Source organism: Ziziphus jujuba, chromosome 5, assembly GCF_031755915.1.
Source record: "Ziziphus jujuba cultivar Dongzao chromosome 5, ASM3175591v1".
NCBI lineage: Eukaryota > Viridiplantae > Streptophyta > Magnoliopsida > Rosales > Rhamnaceae > Ziziphus > Ziziphus jujuba.
Genome location: NC_083383.1, coordinates 9,517,075 through 9,534,085, shown reverse-complemented (window position 1 = coordinate 9,534,085; position 17,011 = coordinate 9,517,075). Strand labels below are relative to the sequence as shown.

General features: G+C 33.5%; 3 protein-coding genes across 5 annotated transcripts; all 3 read left to right on the top strand.

Moving 5' to 3' along the window:
* The first annotated feature begins 773 nt into the window (after positions 1-773).
* On the top strand, positions 774-5,627 carry LOC107420667 (la protein 1). 2 transcript variants are annotated; one of them, XM_048475431.2, is made up of 11 exons: positions 774-983; positions 1,060-1,138; positions 1,704-1,853; positions 2,205-2,347; positions 2,762-2,910; positions 3,838-3,939; positions 4,024-4,120; positions 4,166-4,429; positions 4,546-4,693; positions 5,139-5,217; positions 5,323-5,627. In XM_048475431.2, exons 1-11 carry the CDS (start codon positions 933-935, stop codon positions 5,411-5,413), a joined length of 1,353 nt encoding a protein of 450 aa, XP_048331388.2. In that variant the 5' UTR covers positions 774-932; the 3' UTR covers positions 5,414-5,627. The 2 variants fall into 2 exon arrangements, with proteins under 2 accessions (XP_048331388.2, XP_048331387.2); XM_048475430.2 differs by having other exon boundaries at positions 775-983; positions 4,024-4,429.
* Positions 5,628-5,768: 141 nt separating this feature from the next.
* On the top strand, positions 5,769-6,731 carry LOC107420686 (uncharacterized). The gene is made up of 2 exons (XM_048475432.2): positions 5,769-6,308; positions 6,402-6,731. The coding sequence occupies exons 1-2, from the start codon at positions 6,171-6,173 to the stop codon at positions 6,549-6,551; spliced, it is 288 nt and encodes a 95-aa protein (XP_048331389.2). The 5' UTR covers positions 5,769-6,170; the 3' UTR covers positions 6,552-6,731.
* A 1,128-nt stretch (positions 6,732-7,859) lies between these two features.
* On the top strand, positions 7,860-16,383 carry LOC107420692 (transcription factor MYB3R-1). 2 transcript variants are annotated; one of them, XM_048475429.2, is made up of 13 exons: positions 7,860-8,136; positions 9,317-9,530; positions 10,151-10,205; positions 10,405-10,462; positions 11,165-11,259; positions 11,400-11,503; positions 11,899-12,027; positions 12,379-14,224; positions 14,471-14,811; positions 15,103-15,217; positions 15,302-15,535; positions 15,961-16,133; positions 16,283-16,383. In XM_048475429.2, exons 2-12 carry the CDS (start codon positions 9,454-9,456, stop codon positions 16,084-16,086), a joined length of 3,180 nt encoding a protein of 1,059 aa, XP_048331386.2. In that variant the 5' UTR covers positions 7,860-8,136; positions 9,317-9,453; the 3' UTR covers positions 16,087-16,133; positions 16,283-16,383. The 2 variants fall into 2 exon arrangements, with proteins under 2 accessions (XP_048331386.2, XP_015885201.3); XM_016029715.4 differs by lacking the exon at positions 16,283-16,383 and having other exon boundaries at positions 7,861-8,136; positions 15,961-16,249.
* The last annotated feature ends 628 nt before the right edge of the window (positions 16,384-17,011 follow it).

The following is a 17,011-nucleotide window of genomic DNA, read 5'->3' as shown; positions in this document are numbered from 1 at the left end:
TTTAAAATTAATTATTTTGTAAAATCTTCTTAAGTTGTTTCTTTTTGCAACAATCTTTCAAGTAGTTGAAACGAGCATTCTGTACCCCCGGCCAAAAATAAATTCATCCAAAAATGAAGAATCTCTTGATTGACAAGAACCCAGGTGTAAAAAAAAAGAAAAAAAAGAAGAAGAAAACTTGGCCTACTTTTGTTTTTCATTGGTTGTATTTTGTGTAAAATTTTCATGAATCATTGCAGTTATAATTCTCAACTTTAAACAAAAGTAATTTTAACTTTTATACATAAAAATATTAACTTAGGAGTGTATATCAAGTGGAAAAACAAGTTAAACTGAGTTGTTCACCAATAAAAAAAAATATATATATATATATATATATATATATTGTTTTCAAATGACAAAAAATTTTCTATCCCAGAAAAAAAGAACGACTGAAAATATATTTATTTATTTTTATTATTTTTTTAATCAAAATCTAAAAATAAATTATGTTTTAGATTTTGAGACTGTAACTAGATACTACGTTTTTAGTTTTTAATTTATTTTATTTATTTATCAATAAATTAAATTATTTATTTAAGAAATTACGTGTAAGAAAAAATTCATAAGGTGCGCAATTATTATTATTATTATTTTTTATAAAGACTTTGTTTGATAACAAATTTATTTTTGATCTATTATTATTATTATTATTATTATTTTTTTTTTATGAATCTCAGTTTATGTTTTATTTTTGTTCATAAAAAAGTAATGGGCTCGGTTTAGAAAGCAAGCTTACCGTTTAAAAAAGAAGGCGTCCAAACCCCAAATATCTTGCCAAAACCCTAAGGAACTAGCTCTCTCTCTCTGTCTCCTTTCTTCTGGTAAAGAACGTACGCCCATTTCACTTTAAACACACAGTAGCTATCTTCCTTCAGCTTTGTCTTACGAAGATGACGACTCCTTCCTTAGACGATGAAACGTCTAGTAAAGTCCTTCGACAGGTTCAGTTTCTTGACTTCTTCCATTGATTCTTCTTGTTTTTGTTTCTGTTCAGACTTTTTGAACTGGTTTTTCCAGGTTGAGTTTTACTTCGGTGATAGTAATCTTCCAAGAGATAACTTTCTCAAGAAATCTATAAGTGAAAGCGAAGATGGATGTATCCTTTTACCTCGCTGCTTTATTTTTCAACTGTCTTTAACTTTCTTTCGTATTGTATTTTTATGTGTGTATTTGTGGTATGTATACGTAGTCGTTGCCATTTATCGTAGGGTCTGTGAAAATCCGAGGTTGTGTTTTCTCGGGAAAGTTTTACTTGAAAATGTTTAATTTTGAGTTTTGAGGCGTCTTATAACGTTATAATATTAATCAGAAGGTTCATTGAGGATGTGCATCAATAACTCATTATTCAGTATCAATGCTTAAAGACTTAGCATATTTTCGTCTGCATCAATGGTTTGCAAGAAAATGCTTACTTTAATGGCGTAGTTTGCATACAAATTATACTTTTGTTTTTTGCTTTTAGAAAACAAATTAAAAGGTTTGTGATGGCATGTATGTGTGGAATCTTAATGCTTAAGGGAGATTTTGGTTCATGGCTCTCTCTATTTTTTTATTGATTTTTTGTTTTTTGGTTTCGTTTTCGGCAATTGGGACTTTTTCATGATTGAATAGAATATTGTTTACTTGTATATTCCAATTGTTGATCTTGACTGGAATTATAGTGGTTAGTTTGGCGTTGATATGTTCATTTACTCGGATGAGAAATCATCTCAATTTGGGGGATGTGAAGCCAGACAATGTCTCTGAAGATACTGTGAAGGCCGTTGCAGAAACTCTTAGAAAATCTACTTTGCTAAAGGTTTCTGAGGATGGTGAGTTTTTAGGGACCCTATATTCTTTTACGTTTTAATTGGTTGCTAGAATATGCGGGAAAGGAACAAAATTTTCTATATATGTCTGACTTGTCATTATTTGGAACCTGAAATGACCATAAACATATCTTAGTTTGGTTATAATCATAGTTTGCCATTATTCTAAGAAGCAAAAGGCAGAAAGCTAAAGCTTATACAAGCTTAGTTTTCTGGATAAAAATTATACCTACCTCTCAAATTTCAAGTGAATTTATACTGTTATCTCTGGTTTTGTATTTGTTGTTAGTGAGCAATTCTTATTGCCTTTTTCCTTTTCCATTAGTATATTCAGTTGGTGCTTTACATGTGTAGGGAAAAAGGTCGGTAGGGCTACTGAATTGAAGAAACCAGAAGAGTTACTAGAGCAGTTGGATGTAAGAACAATTGCTGCATCACCCTTTGAGTATGACATTAAGCGTGAAGATGTGGAGAGTTTCTTTGGACAGTTTGCTAAGGTATTGATTGCCCTGTTTTTGTTGTTGATTTGAAGAAAAAAGAAAACTACTTATAGCTTGCCATCTGTTTCCTCATTGATGCCTGAACGTTCTTGCAGTATAGAAGAGAATGCTATTACTGTCATTTAGAGTCTAAACTTAAAACATCTGCTGCAGGAAAAAGTTATAACCTATGCGTTCTAATTGTTGGGTATATCTGCAGAGAAGAGAGTTGAGGTGTTAATAGGTGTTAATGATCTATTCTAATTAGTTGGTTTTAGAATATAAGTTATTCCATGCTTTCCTTTTACTCAAAACCTAATCATCAGAACTGAGTAAGTGGATGATGGCAATGGAACTTTGCAGCATAGTTTTCTGTCAAAAGATATACATTATATGTTTGTGACTATAATAGTTTGTGTTATACTATTTCAGGTTAACAGTGTGAGGCTCTCTCGTCATGTTGCAGATAAAAGGGCTTTCTGTGGCACGGCTTTGGTTGAGTTTTCAGCAGAGGAAGATGCAGAAAAGATATTAAATGAAAGCTTGAGTTATGCAGGTGTTAAGTTGGACCTAAAACCAAAGTAAGTTTTCCTTGTAGTTGTAGCTATGGTAAACAGTACATGCTGGGGTACGAATATACATGTTTCATTCGTTGCTGATTTATCTATGGAGTTCTATGAAAGAATATATGAAAGGGCTCTTGGTTGTAAAACTTCTTTAGTCCTTTTTCTTCTCTTCCATATTCTGACCTTTTAATTTGATGGTATGTACAAATATAAGTAATGAACATTATAGGAAATATATAAAAGTAAATGTGTAACATTCAATTATCTGATCTTGTTTTGTGCCTCTGCTAGTAAATGCAAGTAATACCTTTGAACCTTTTGAGTAATAGATTATTTTATGTTTTTGAGTTTGTGACTGGTAAGACTTTGAAGGTATCTTATTAATTATGTTTATGTTCTCCATTATTCTCACTAACCGCTATATATTGTAATTAAGATATTTCCCCCCTTCTTAATATATTTTGGTGAGGCAGAACTTTAATTTTGAAAGATGGGAGTATGCTTAAGGAACTGAATGACCTTGAGTACCACTTTTAAGGCTATGTTGACTTTTTGATTTTCTCTTTAAATTTGTTCTTCCTGTGGCTTTTTGGTATCTTATTAAATGCTGTAAAATTCTCAGACTCTTCCTTTCTCTCTCTCTCACACACATACCTACTAGCGTTTGAGCACAAGCATATCTGCTAAAAGATTCTAGCTTTCAGGTTTAACTCTTAGGAACTAGTAATCAATATAGATGTTTAAATACAAATATACAGGATTTGCCGTGCAAATAGTTATTATTTCTTACCATGGACAACTTTAAAGATGGGAGGGTATTTTTCCTGAGGCAAATATTATTTTATCTATTCAATTGATTTGTAAATATTTCCTTTTGAATGCATTCATCCAAGCGTTTAAATATTCAAAGTTATGTTCTAATGTAAGCTATTTCCAATTCAGGAAGGATTTTGACATAGAAAGGAGTCAAGAGACAGAGAACTTTGAGAACTCTTCTTCCCTCACAGGTTCAACCATGAAGAATGGCTCAAATACTGAATCAAAGTAAGCAGTAATTCTACCACGTGGTTAATGAGTTTACCCTCCCTTGGGTGCTTACTAATTTGGTTATCTTAATTTATATGACAGCTATCCCAAAGGCTTAATTGTTGCATTTGCATTGAAGAGCATGTCAGGTGGGGATTCTGAAGAAAAAAATGGTAAACAGGAGCCAGCCAATGATAATATAGGTGTTTCTAAGACTGGTGGAGATCTTGATTCAACTGATAATGCTAATGAGCAAACAGATCAGGTCCCAGAAAATGTTAACAAAAGTGAAGAAATCTCCGGGGATAATGTTGATAAGGAAGATGAGGAAAAGCTTGCTGATGGTTTGCAGAGTGACGGAAAAGAAACTGAGGATGGAGAAAAGCCTTCTGGAGCTCCTAATCTAGATTCTGAAGATAAGTCCGCTGCTGTTATCTACAAAGATAACAAGGATGTGGTTTTGCGCGAGGATCTGAAGGGTGTCTTCCAAAAGTTCGGCACTGTTAAGGTATTGTGATGATTACTTTTCCCCTAATTTGGATGGAACTTCTTTATCTTGGTCTTTGGCTTTCTTAAATTGATATGTTCTGATATTTCTACCCTTGAATGCTTTGTTCTGTGAAGTTCATTGATTTTAAGATTGGAGAAGAGTCTGGATACATCCGGTTTGAAGATCCTGAAGCAGCTCAGAAAGCCCGTGCTGCTGCTGTCCTCTCTGAACAGGGGGGTCTGATTGTCAAGAATTATATTGCCACTTTAGAACCAGTCTCTGGTAGGCTGCAATTTCCATTATCGTCAGTTGTTATATTTATAATGGTTATTCGGAAGTTATGATTTCACATGATATGAAGTGGTTATTGTTGTAGAATGTCTAGATGATACTTGTTTACTAGCAACATCTGTATATCAAACTGCAAAAAATTAGCAGCTACTGCTGGATATCCAATTAGTATGCCTTAGATTACTATACCGTATTTTACAATTGGTTTCAAGGGTATTTGACCGTGCATAGTGGACTCATCTGGGTTCTGCTGTGGATATATACATATATATATATATAATGTTTGACCCACATTGGTGATTTTCACATTGAGTTTGTCCATAATTGTGGCCTTGTACTGATTTATAACCCTTTTGTTTTGGTTCCTTCATGGCTATGACTTTGATAAAGTAATCTGGCCGTGACTGATAATTTGTTTTGGCTGTCATGCTTTCAGGTGAGGCTGAAAAGGAGTACTGGAGCCTACTCCGCGGTAATCAAGAAAAATCCCGTGGAAACAAAGGTTCCCGTGGAAGGTTAGAATTTACTGAAAATCTTTGTCCTACATTCATCTTCTATTTAAATTTCTAATTTAATGTTCTAATTACCTCCTTATTTGTTTTTATTTTTATGGTAAACAGGGGAGGTAGACACCAAAGAGGTGGGAAACACTCTCGCTCAAGAGATAATGACACCGCAACAGGTCGCCCATATAAAGCTCAAAAAGTTTGATCCACATGGGAGTTTTCTGTAAACCCTTAAAATCTGTTTATGGATAAATTTTGTGACACCTTAAGAGATTTTAGGCGAAATGAGTACAATGTCGATTCTGGTTCAATGGGATCTGATCACCATAGAACGATAACTTGTAATTTTTTTTTTTTTTTTCTTCTTTCTGCCAATGTGACTTAAAAGAAAATTTAATGATATATTTCTTTTTTTGCAACGATGGCATTAATATATCATGTTGCCAACCTTAGAGTGTCTTTTATTCTTTCCCTTTTTTAAATTTTTTTAATTTTTATTTTTTTATTTTCTATTTTTTGCTTTTTGGTATTAATACTTGTTTAAGGGTGAGCTTTTATGAAGTTTCTCCCCCCTAAAGGTATAATGGACTATCTTATGGATCGATCTAGTGGCAAAGCTCTAGTATTTCAAAGCTAGTATTCGAATATCTCACCCTTAATAGTTCTTTCTTTAAAAATAAAGAAAGTACAAATGAATAAAATTCGGAAAATTGTCGTTCCTCCTTGCACGGCCGATTCAAATTAAGTGTAATAAATAGGGTGATTCCTGGCTTTATTTAAGATCTAACTGCTTTATCCCAAGCATTAAAAGCAAAGAGATAGGCGATTATATATTTTTGGTGGAGGCTACCTGAAGGTTTTTGGTGTATTAAATTGTTACTTCACCATATAAAGAAAGTAGTAGAAAACAAAGAAACTCTCTCTCAGGTCAAATCTCACTTAGAAAATATTTCACAGAGGAGATGTTGGAAGGTAAAGCTGTGATCCAGGAAACAGACATGCCAGCATTGATGCAAGCTCAAGCTACGGCTTCTGCTTCCCGGGCCCTTGATCTTTATGAAGTTTCTGATTGTATCACCATTGCTGCCCACATCAAGAAGGTGATCAATTTTTATTTTTATTTTTTATTTTATTTTTTTCTCAGTTAAGTTAAGAAGAGTGGGTTTTGATAATTGTGTTCTGTTGTTGAATAGGATTTTGATAAGATGTATGGGTCTGGATGGCAATGTGTGGTGGGAACAAACTTCAGTTCTTTCTTCACCCATTTCAGAGGAAATTTCATCCACTTTGGACTGGCAAAGCTCTACTTCCTTATCTTCAAATCAACAAGCATTAATGGTTGAAGACAAACTGCACAAGGAAAAACCAACCCCCCCAAAAAAAGAAAAAGAAAAAGAAAAAGAAAAAAGTGTCTGCGGCTTGAGTGCATAGCATATATTGTTAATGAACTTTTTATGGTTTAATGATGTACCATTCCCATGTTGCTGTTTATGTTTTGAAAGAAAATTTTCCTTTAAGCTAAATATCAAGTGCAATAATATTTTTATAAAAATTTTAATCTTAAAATCGTGGTAACAAATTGGGAAAAATTCAAAAGAAAAAGGGAAAAAGAAAAGCTAATAGAAATATGCAGTAGCTTTTTTTTTTTTTAAAATTTTTTTTTTGTGATGAAGTTGCTTGATGCCACAACAACTAAAGCAGTCAAATAAACTGCACTTTCAAGAACTTTAAAAAGTATGTGAGTTGTGTGCAAATAAACATTTGAAGATCTCCTAAAAATCCTTTAAAAAAATAGAAGGAAAAATAAAAAAAATAAAAAATAGAATTGGTCTACCTGATATATAAAAATAAAAGAAATTTAATTATTTAATTCCACATTTAAATCATGGATAGCTGATGATGGATTTTATTTATTTATTTATTTTTTTCCTCTTCATGTTGTGAGAAGGTTATCATTCTTAGTTGGATCCGAATTCGATAGTAAAGCAGTTTACCTACTTTAAGCAACTTTTTTTATTTACTCAAATTTCAAAATTTGGTATTTGTATTGTTTATGGATGATTATATTTTGTTTGTCGTTTAGCAAGAATAAGAAAATAAGAAAGATAAAATAAAAGATAAAATACAAAAAGGAAATTATAGAAGAATGGCGGAGATCACTCATCCAATTGGAGAAGATAAATATTTATTTATTAAATTAATTTGATTGTTTGGTAGCTAAAAGAAATTACGATTAAAATATATAATTTGTATTATTATTATTATTATAGGAATTTCAACCCTACTATATTTATTACATGTTTAAGTTTTAAAAAAATAATAACGTACCGAAATTGAAAAGGAGGATTTTATTATTTTTCAAAATTTCAAAGGCATACACAGTAAAATTTATAAATAAAGGGGTATGTCTATAATTTCCACTTTTGTTTTTCCCTTTTTTTATTTTTTTTTATTTTTTAAAGACATGTTAATTTGTCATATTCTCGGAAAAAAAATAAAGAATAAAAACGTAGGAAATAATAATATATAAATTGTTTTCGCAAGTACGTAGGAAATATAACATGAACGTTAAACTTTTTGAAAAAGATCAGCAACTAAATGTCATAAAATGGATGGCCGACAATCCAACGTGTCAAAATCTAGACCACTGGCATACCAAACGTGTTCGATGTTTAACGCCTCCATAGGGTTTGATTTGAATCTCCGTAGTCCGCCCCTTTAATTTTGAATAGAGCTCCGGACCGTTTACCTTCTCTTCACCAAACTCTCTCTCTACTTTTGCTTTGCGTTTGCAGATCTCTCTCTCTCTCTCTCTCTCTCCGACATTTTTATCATTTTTGAATCTTCGAACTGTGAACAGTCCCGATCGCAGCATCGACTTTCTCTCTCTTTGGATTTTCTGCATGCCACTCCTCGAAGCTCACTTCCGTTAGTATTAAATTTTTTTTTCCTTTTTTTTTTTTTTTTTTTTTTTCAGTTTAATGAATTTGAAATATGACGCTTGGATCTTGACAAGTAGTTCGATTGTTGAGCAGTTTGATTTTCCGGCCTTTTTCTGTTCGATTTCTTTGTTCTTCGGATTCGATCGTGTTTAAATCGTTGTATTGTTTTTTGGATTTGTTTTGGAATTCGAACTGTAAAATTTTGCAATCGTTTTTATTCTGCTACCCTCAAGGTTCAAATTTTGGTTAATTTTTAAGAATTAGTGAATATATATGTATGTGTATATATATATATATATATATATATATATATTTAGTTTGAATTTTGAGTAGTGACTTGCTTTATTTTAAATTAGCTGCGCCTTGAAGTAGATAGGCACATCCTGTATAGGTGATTGTTTTGAATTTGGTTGCTTAAGGGCATAATTATTCTATTTTTAAGTTTTGTATGGCAATTGGGGTTTAATTTTTACCATGTTGTGGAATGGCCTATTGGGGCATATTGTGTAGACCACTGAGTCCATCCTACTTTACTAATCAATTTGTTTTTGAATCTATGGATTTTTGGTTGTAAATTTAAATTAGTTTAGACTCTACGGGTAAAGAATTAACTTTTGAAATAATTTAGCTGAATTTTCAAGGTTTTTTTTCCCTTCTTCCAAAGGTCCTAAAATGCCACCAGATCAGCTAAAAATGCCTTTTTCATACACCCAAAAGAAAATAAACGAATAAATAAAAAATGTCATATATAAGTCAGATATCCTATAGATCTTTGAGTTCAGGTTGACTAACATGTTAAGGAGCTCTTAAATGTTGTTCTGGAATTTCATTTAGAATTTTTTCCTTTTGGACCTTTATATACAGACATGCACATAGATGCTCAATCTATTGTTAAAATTTTTTGTCCATGATTTTGTACACAGATATCCTATAGATCTTTGAGTTCAGGTTGACTAACATGTTAAGGAGCTCTTAAATGTTGTTCTGGAATTTCATTTAGAATTTTTTCCTTTTGGACCTTTATATACAGACATGCACATATATGCTCAATCTATTGTTAAAATTTTTTGTCCATGATTTTGTACACTATGGACCTCTTGCTGATATTTGATTTCCATTATCAATTATTAGCATTATTTTTAACTTTATCTGTGCTTCTTTTCTAGTCCGTGGGGCTGTCTTGCGAAACGGTTGCTATCACCAATTCTTAAGGAGATTATAATGATTTGGAAGATATACAGTGGAGCTAATTGTTGTCGAGTGGGGATTGGGGTATGCAGCTTTATTTTTCTGTTGAAAAACTATGGAAGGTGACAGGTCAATTTCTACTCCTTCAGATGGTCTTGGTGATGGTTTTCAGAAAATTCGAGCTCTACATGGGTAAGCTTTGTAAACGCATTTAGAACTTAGCTCTTTGGTTGTCTTGTCAAATTTTCATTATTTACTCCTTCTTTCTGTTCTCAATTTGTTGGAAAATTTTGCCTAATAGATGGTGATGGATAAGCACAATAAGTTGCCTTAGCTGTTTACTGTTCATTTTTAGTTAGACAATACTATGTTGATTAGAATGTTTTATCTGTTCTTAGCAGCCTTTTCTTTATAAATTGTCTTTTTTCTCTTAATTGTTGAATGAGTGATAAAGAAAAAACAATACATATAAAGAACAAATTTAGCTGAACTTTGGTGTCAAATTTATTCTCAATGAAAGATTAACTTCATGTTGATTACTTTTTTAAACTAATTTTTTTTTGGATATTGTGTAGCTTTTAATTCTAAATCCTTGGGTTCTTTGCTCCTTGGATGTTGTAATGCACTTCTTTACTCTCTCTCTCTCTCTCTCTCACTCAAAAATAACTAAATGAGTAAATAAAAAAAAAAAAAAGTAAACAAAGAATAAAATCATTTGCTTTAACTTTAGTATGGCTGTATTTGCTTTGATTGAGAAAATAGCAGCTATGTTGAAACTGGGTATTATCTAATATTATGCAACTCTTTTGTAGGAGGACCAGTGGGCCTACAAGGCGTTCTACTAAAGGACAATGGACACCTGAAGAGGTGAATTTTAGAGGAGCTCCAATAATAAAAAGATATAAAATCTTAGTAGCATATTTAGTTGATGCAATGACTTGTGAATGTGCCCAATATACCATGTTTCAAGAATAATCTTTTAACTATTTTTAGTCAATGGCTGTTCCTTTTCCCGCATTTTTATTTCCATTTAAAAGTTCATCTCATGGTTTTTACATGCATTCAGGATGAGGTCTTGCGAAGGGCTGTTCAGCGGTTTAAAGGAAAGAACTGGAAAAAAATAGGTATTATGCTTAAGCTTGTTCTTTATTTTTAATTTCTTCTTTTGCACAATATTTTTCTGGATTATCTAAATTATTTGTTGTATTGTTGGTCTTTCCATTGGAATTCTGTATTGCTCAGTTGTTGATTTAGATTGATCAAACATCTAATATCTGTAACTTTAGGTCTAGGAGAGGGTTAGACAAAATTTAAATTGGTAAAAAGCATGGTGTGCTTCTATAAATGAGAGGAGTAACCACTGTTATGAATTTAATATCTAGTTGTTGGATTGCTAAAAATGCTAAAACTGTTACTCTGTTTAAAGCCACATAATGACTTTTGGATACAAATGGTTATTTAAATTTGACTTTTGATGTTTGATATCTGAAAATTAATTATCATAACTTCAGCTTGAATCAACCTCATTTATGTTTCAGTTTTCTCTTCTCTTTGTAGAGTTAATCACCCTTTGCATTTGGAAATGAGCACAATATATCTTTTGCCCTCTTTTTATGGATGAAAATTGTAAAGTGGATCCTTTTGAAGGCACTAAGCTGTACAAGTTATTCACTTACCAAGGATGATATGTTATTATTTTTTGGCTGCTGTGATTTTTACATTTCATTATCGCAACCTATCTCAAATCCCTTAACTGGTCTATTTTTGTTTTTCACACTGTTCAATCCATTACGCTTCATTTAACTGTAAAAATTGGCTTTTTGTAGCGGAGTGTTTCAAGGATCGTACTGACGTACAATGCCTCCATAGATGGCAGAAGGTCTTGAATCCAGAGCTTGTCAAAGGTCCCTGGTCTAAAGAGGTAATCCCTATTAGCTATATCTTGTGTTTTATGCCCATTTCCATTGTGGTAGCCAGTGTGTCTCCACAGAGTTGGACCATATGAATAATCTTTTTATGGAATCTAATATTACCTTGTCGCTTCTTTAACAATGTAAATAGGAGGATGAGATAATTATTGAATTGGTGAACAAATATGGGCCAAAAAAGTGGTCCACAATTTCTCAGCATTTACCTGGACGTATTGGTAAGCAATGTCGGGAAAGGTATGGTTGTTTAATTTTTTGTGAATGGATGAAATTACTTTTTTTTTTCCATTTCATTGCTACTGCTATTTGTCATCCTCATCTTCATCCTTTTTAATGTTGTGGTTGTCTATAGAAATAACGAAAGTACTATTATATTATTACTACTAATACCATTTTTTTTTTTTTTTGGTTATTATTAATGTATTTATTATCACCATCATTATATGGATGTGCCTCGATAAAATCTTGTCAATCTTGAAAAGTCCATGAGTTGCTGCATGCTAATCTTTTGTGGAGGATGCTGTAGTAACTTTACCAACACACACACGCGCATGCATACACACACTATACTTCTCTGTCTTAATTTGATTTTCACAGATTTTTCCACTCATAAATGCTGAAACTTATTCTAGGTGGCATAATCATCTTAATCCTGCTATAAACAAAGAAGCATGGACCCAAGAAGAAGAGTTGGCTTTAATTCGTGCTCATCAGATTTATGGGAACAAATGGGCAGAGCTAACAAAGTTTTTGCCAGGAAGGTTAGTTTGCATTGAAGAGGCAATCATTTTCTTTTGTTGTTTTTGATTTAATGGTTCTTTATAGTCGATCTCTTCTTTTCTTGATTCATCTTCTGAGGCTGTGCCATTACAACTGTTGTATCTCCTTTTTGTCTACAGCTGTTTATCAACACCTTCCATAATCATCTTAAAATATATCTGTGCTTTTTCTTGTAAACAGGCAACAAATGCTGCAAAATTATCATTGGAACAGACAGTGCTATATTTGATCTCCATTTATTCATAATCCGTGACTAATGTTATTGCTGCTGTCATATTATACTTACTGTTCATAACCATCTTGAAGTATGTTTGTGCTCTTCTTGTAAACAGGACAGACAATTCTATAAAAAATCATTGGAACAGTTCTGTGAAAAAGAAATTGGATTCTTATTTGAAGTCAGGTTTACTTGCACAGTTCCAGGGCCTGCCTCATGTTGGACATCAAAACCAACCTATGGTTTCATCTTCTTCGAGAATGCAGAGCAGTGGAGATGATAGTGGTCATAAAGGGACTGAGGCAGAGGAAATTTCAGAATGCAGTCAGGATTCAACATTTTCTGGTCGATTTCCTTCTTCAAATGACATGGCCAGTGTGGTGCTATGTACAAGAAAGGAATTTCAGGGGACTAACAATTCTGGTCTAGGAAAGGATCCAAACCCCAGTTCAGCATCTTGTTCTGTACCATATTATCCATCAGTAGAAGGTTCTGCCTTTTCTGTTCCAGAAATATCTCCAGAAATAGGTTCAGCTGCCAAATTTCTTGAGCAGGGTTTCCCACATGATGCTGAAACATCTATCAGTGGGGATATCCAGTTCAATTTAGATGAGTTACCTAATATTTCTTCACTAGAATTGGCATGTGAACGGTCAGGAATTCCAACACACTGTTTAGGTTCTGATGTAAGACAAGGGGAGAATGTTCAATTTCAAACTTCTGAAGGGTTAAGTGTTTCTACTTCCATGGGGACTATGCCCTTGAGTTCTAATAAACCAGCACACATGCTGATATCTGATGATGAGTGTTGCACTGTGTTATTTTCAGAAGCAATGAATAATAGATGCTTTTCCTCAAAAACTCTGGCAAAAGGTTCAGACTTTGTTGGTTTGGGTGGATGCACAGGTTCATTACTTAGTCACTCATCAAACATTCCTATGTCCGAAGCCAGTGGGACTGCAGCTACACAATTGTATTGTCCTTCAAACTCTAATGCGACGGGAACTTCATGCTCTCAAACATTTCATCCCACTGTGATTTCTGCTAATGATCGTCCACTTATATTTGGTGGTGAATCGAATCATTTATTTGGAACACAAGAATATGAGTATATCATTAGTTCCGATGATGGCTTTGTTTTTGCCAATGACTGTGCCAATTCTCCTTGCAATGATGGTACAGATGCAATAGGACTCCACGAGCAATCGGACACATTGAAGGATTCTTCTAAATTAGTACCTGTAAATACATTTAGTTCAAGATCAGACACACAGACATGTCCCATGGATAGAAGACCAGACGAGCTCAGGGAACAGAAAGATACAGGAGCTCTGTGCTATGAACCTCCTCGTTTTCCTAGTTTGGATGTTCCATTTTTTAGCTGTGATCTTGTACAATCTAGTAGCGATATGCAGCAAGAATATAGTCCCCTTGGTATCCGCCAGCTGATGATGTCTTCCATGAACTGTCTTACTCCATTTAGGTTATGGGATTCTCCAACTCGAGATAATAGCCCTGATGCTGTGCTGAAAAGTGCTGCTAAAACTTTTACAGGTACACCAACCATTTTGAAGAAACGACACCGGGAGTTATTCTCACCATTGTCAGACAGAAGATGTGACAAAAAGCTAGATACTCATGTTACCTCTAGTTTGATGAGAGATTTTTCTCGTTTGGATGTCATGTTTGATGACAGTGGGAGTCATAAAGCACCTTCCGTTTCTCCATCTTGTTGTCAAGATGGGAATACTAGGAACTCTGCAGCCTCTGCTGCCGATAAAGAAAACCAGGGTCATCTCACTCCAGAGAGATTGAAAAAAGGGAGTGATAGTACTGAAATTTCTGATGGTAGTATCCCAGAGAAAGATGTTGAAGATAGTGAATCCCAGGAAAAGACAAAGCATGGAGTTGTTGATGTTGATGCTAAGACCAAGATTGATGCTGGTCCTACTTCCGAAATAGTGAGTTCCTCTTTTAGTTTCTTCTATTTCAGATCATCATATATAATTTTAGTTGGGAGATCATCGTATATAAGTTTAGTTGGGAGATCATCGTGTATAATTTTAGTTGGGACTGAAATTGCTGACTTTATATTGTTATTGCTAATTTGGCATCAGTGTTCAAACTTATATGGGGTAAAGCAAATATCCCAGGTAGGTTGATATAACCTTTTTAGTTAATCAAACCTCTCTTTTTATTTTTGTCAGGAAGAAATGCCTTCTGAAATTCTTGTCGAACATAACATCAATGATCTTCTATTATATTCACCTGATCAAGTTAATCTTAAAGCTGAAAGAGCATTGGGCTCAGGCATGAAAACTCCAAGGAATCAGTACCACAAAAGCTCTGAACCTACATCAAATCAATGCGTTGGCCAAACCTCAGCTGAGAGACAATGTGCATCTGTCTGCTCCCCTTCTATAAGTGGGAAGAAGCTTGTAAGTTGTTCAGTTGCGGAGACATGTGTACGATCTGATTCTTCACTGATCCTCCCAGAGATGATGGGTTGTAATGCTGGTAGTGATGCCACAACTGAAACTATTAGCATGTAAGATTCCTTCATTTGTTATTTTTATTGCTTACTCTATATTTTATTCATGGTCTGTATTTCTTTTGTATTCCTTTTGTTTCCTTTTTCTTTCTTCAAGAAACAAGAAAAACATAACGCATCGTTGTTTCTCCTAGCATGTTCTATTTGATCCCCCTGCTTTTTCTCTCTGGCCAGTCTAATGTTGGAACTTAGGATCCCCAGATAATTTCTTGTGGTTCTGGAGAAAGTTCTAAAAATCATTTACCTTAATTTTCTAATATGTTACTTGGTTTATCATCTTTGTTATAGGTTTGGGAGTACTCCGTTCAAAAGAAGTATCGAATCCCCTTCAGCATGGAAGTCTCCTTGGTTTATCAACTCTTTCTTACCTTGCCCGAGGATTGACACCGAGATAACTATAGAGGTAATTGAAGTTCTAAAGATGCAAAATCTTACATTATATGCTAGATGCGTTTTATGTTTCTAATCAAATTTGAAATCTGTCCAGGATTTTGGCTATTTTATGAGCCCAGGTAATAGAAGCTATGATGCCATTGGGTTGATGAAACAGGTAAGTGAGCAAACTGCTGCTGCATATGCCAATGCTCAGGAGATATTGGGAGATGAAACGCCTGAAACATTGTTCCAAAGACGTACAAGCCATGAGAGACGGGATCAGGAGAACAATCATGTACGACCAAACCAGCTTCAGAGCCATTCCCATTTGCCACAAAATATTTTGGTATGATATAAACTACCTTGTGAACATTATTTATTTTTTGGTTATTGCTAGAGAAAAACTTTAATAGATTTTACTCAACTGTGCAAATGTTTTGTAATTTCCTTTGCGGTACAAGTGTCTAGGTGATGGTTATGCGAGTCAAACCATCAGCACTTAAAGAAGATCACCATATTATATAAGTTGTGGACTCATTTTTAAGTATAAAATGGTTTTAGGTTGTAAACATCTAGAATATCTAAGAAAACCAACTTGCACAATTTTTTTTTTTTTAATTTTTATTTATCATAATCTGTTCTTCATAGGCAAATTCAAACCCAGAGACACGTGAAATTTTCTCCATCAAATCTTTCCATTTTTATTGTTGACTTATAATTGTCATAAGATCAAGTGATCAACTGATTCGATTCCTTTTCTATTCCTTGCAGACGGAGCGTCGTACCCTTGACTTCAGTGAATGTGGGACTCCTGGGAAAGGAATAGAACATGGGAAATCATCAACTTCTGTTAGCTTTTCGAGTCCCTCGTCTTATTTGTTGAAAGGTTGCAGATGACAGTGTATTATTAAAACTATCTGCTGTCATATTTGTTATCAATATATGTATGCTTCTTCTTTCTTTCCCATTTTTGTTTTTTGTTGGTGTTTTTCCATCTTCATGTTGTTATAGCGGCTGTATTCCAGTTCATTAATTGAATAGAAAATTGTTCTATTCTTCACCTCGCCTGACTGTTTCCTCTTTTTCTTAACAGGGCTTATCACTGTTATAGAAAATTGCTTCTGGAAAATGGATATGTATTTCCTTGAAATGATAATTCAGTTTACGAAGATACAATAATTATTTATTTATTTATTTATTTTTTTAACAACTCGAAATCTGGCTATACAAATCGCTTTCTGGATAAAAGATTATTTGCTTTAAGTGAACATAAATCAATGACGTTTGAAAATTGTAAAAATAAAGCGCCATGTTTGTTTGTTTTTTTCTGTTTTACTGGACAAACCACGGCACGCTCAAGCGAAAAGTCAAGGCTCATTCACCAAATAATTAAAATAAGAAGTCAAAGCCAAGTTAAAAGTCAAATTCTCAATGGTAGTGATCATAAGTGGAAATCATTATGATAAATACTAATTGGTCTATTTAATTCTATTTCAGCTTTTTAAATGGAAAATTTAATATGAAAAAATAAATCTTTTAGTAACAAAACATTACAATGGATGACTTTCACAAGGGATGACAATCAGCATTATTTTTTTCGGATGACCAAAAATAATAATAATAATCCTCTCTGTTAAGTACTTGTAATTAAGGACTTATTTTATTTTATTTCTTCCAACAATATATGCCGCGTCTCATGAATTGTCAGTATGAAATTACATATGCGCCATTTACATAACCGGAAGCAAGCAACTGCACATTCACAGAGCAAGAGAGCCATAGATATGGGATATATGCAGAAAAGTGACAAAGAAGAAGAATT

What these genes read in the sequence shown, in the direction of transcription:
- LOC107420667 (XM_048475430.2), top strand. Translation starts at nt 933, where the DNA reads ATGACGACTCCTTCCTTAGACGATGAAACGTCTAGTAAAGTCCTTCGA. An exon ending in GGCTCAAATACTGAATCAAA is followed by an intron (nt 3,940 to 4,023) that starts GTAAGCAGTAAT and finishes TTTATATGACAG; the next exon opens with CTATCCCAAAGGCTTAATTG. An exon ending in CACTTTAGAACCAGTCTCTG is followed by an intron (nt 4,694 to 5,138) that starts GTAGGCTGCAAT and finishes TCATGCTTTCAG; the next exon opens with GTGAGGCTGAAAAGGAGTAC.
- LOC107420686 (XM_048475432.2), top strand. Translation starts at nt 6,171, where the DNA reads ATGTTGGAAGGTAAAGCTGTGATCCAGGAAACAGACATGCCAGCATTG. An exon ending in TTGCTGCCCACATCAAGAAG is followed by an intron (nt 6,309 to 6,401) that starts GTGATCAATTTT and finishes GTTGTTGAATAG; the next exon opens with GATTTTGATAAGATGTATGG.
- LOC107420692 (XM_048475429.2), top strand. Translation starts at nt 9,454, where the DNA reads ATGGAAGGTGACAGGTCAATTTCTACTCCTTCAGATGGTCTTGGTGAT. An exon ending in AAAATTCGAGCTCTACATGG is followed by an intron (nt 9,531 to 10,150) that starts GTAAGCTTTGTA and finishes ACTCTTTTGTAG; the next exon opens with GAGGACCAGTGGGCCTACAA. An exon ending in GGTAAGCAATGTCGGGAAAG is followed by an intron (nt 11,504 to 11,898) that starts GTATGGTTGTTT and finishes AACTTATTCTAG; the next exon opens with GTGGCATAATCATCTTAATC.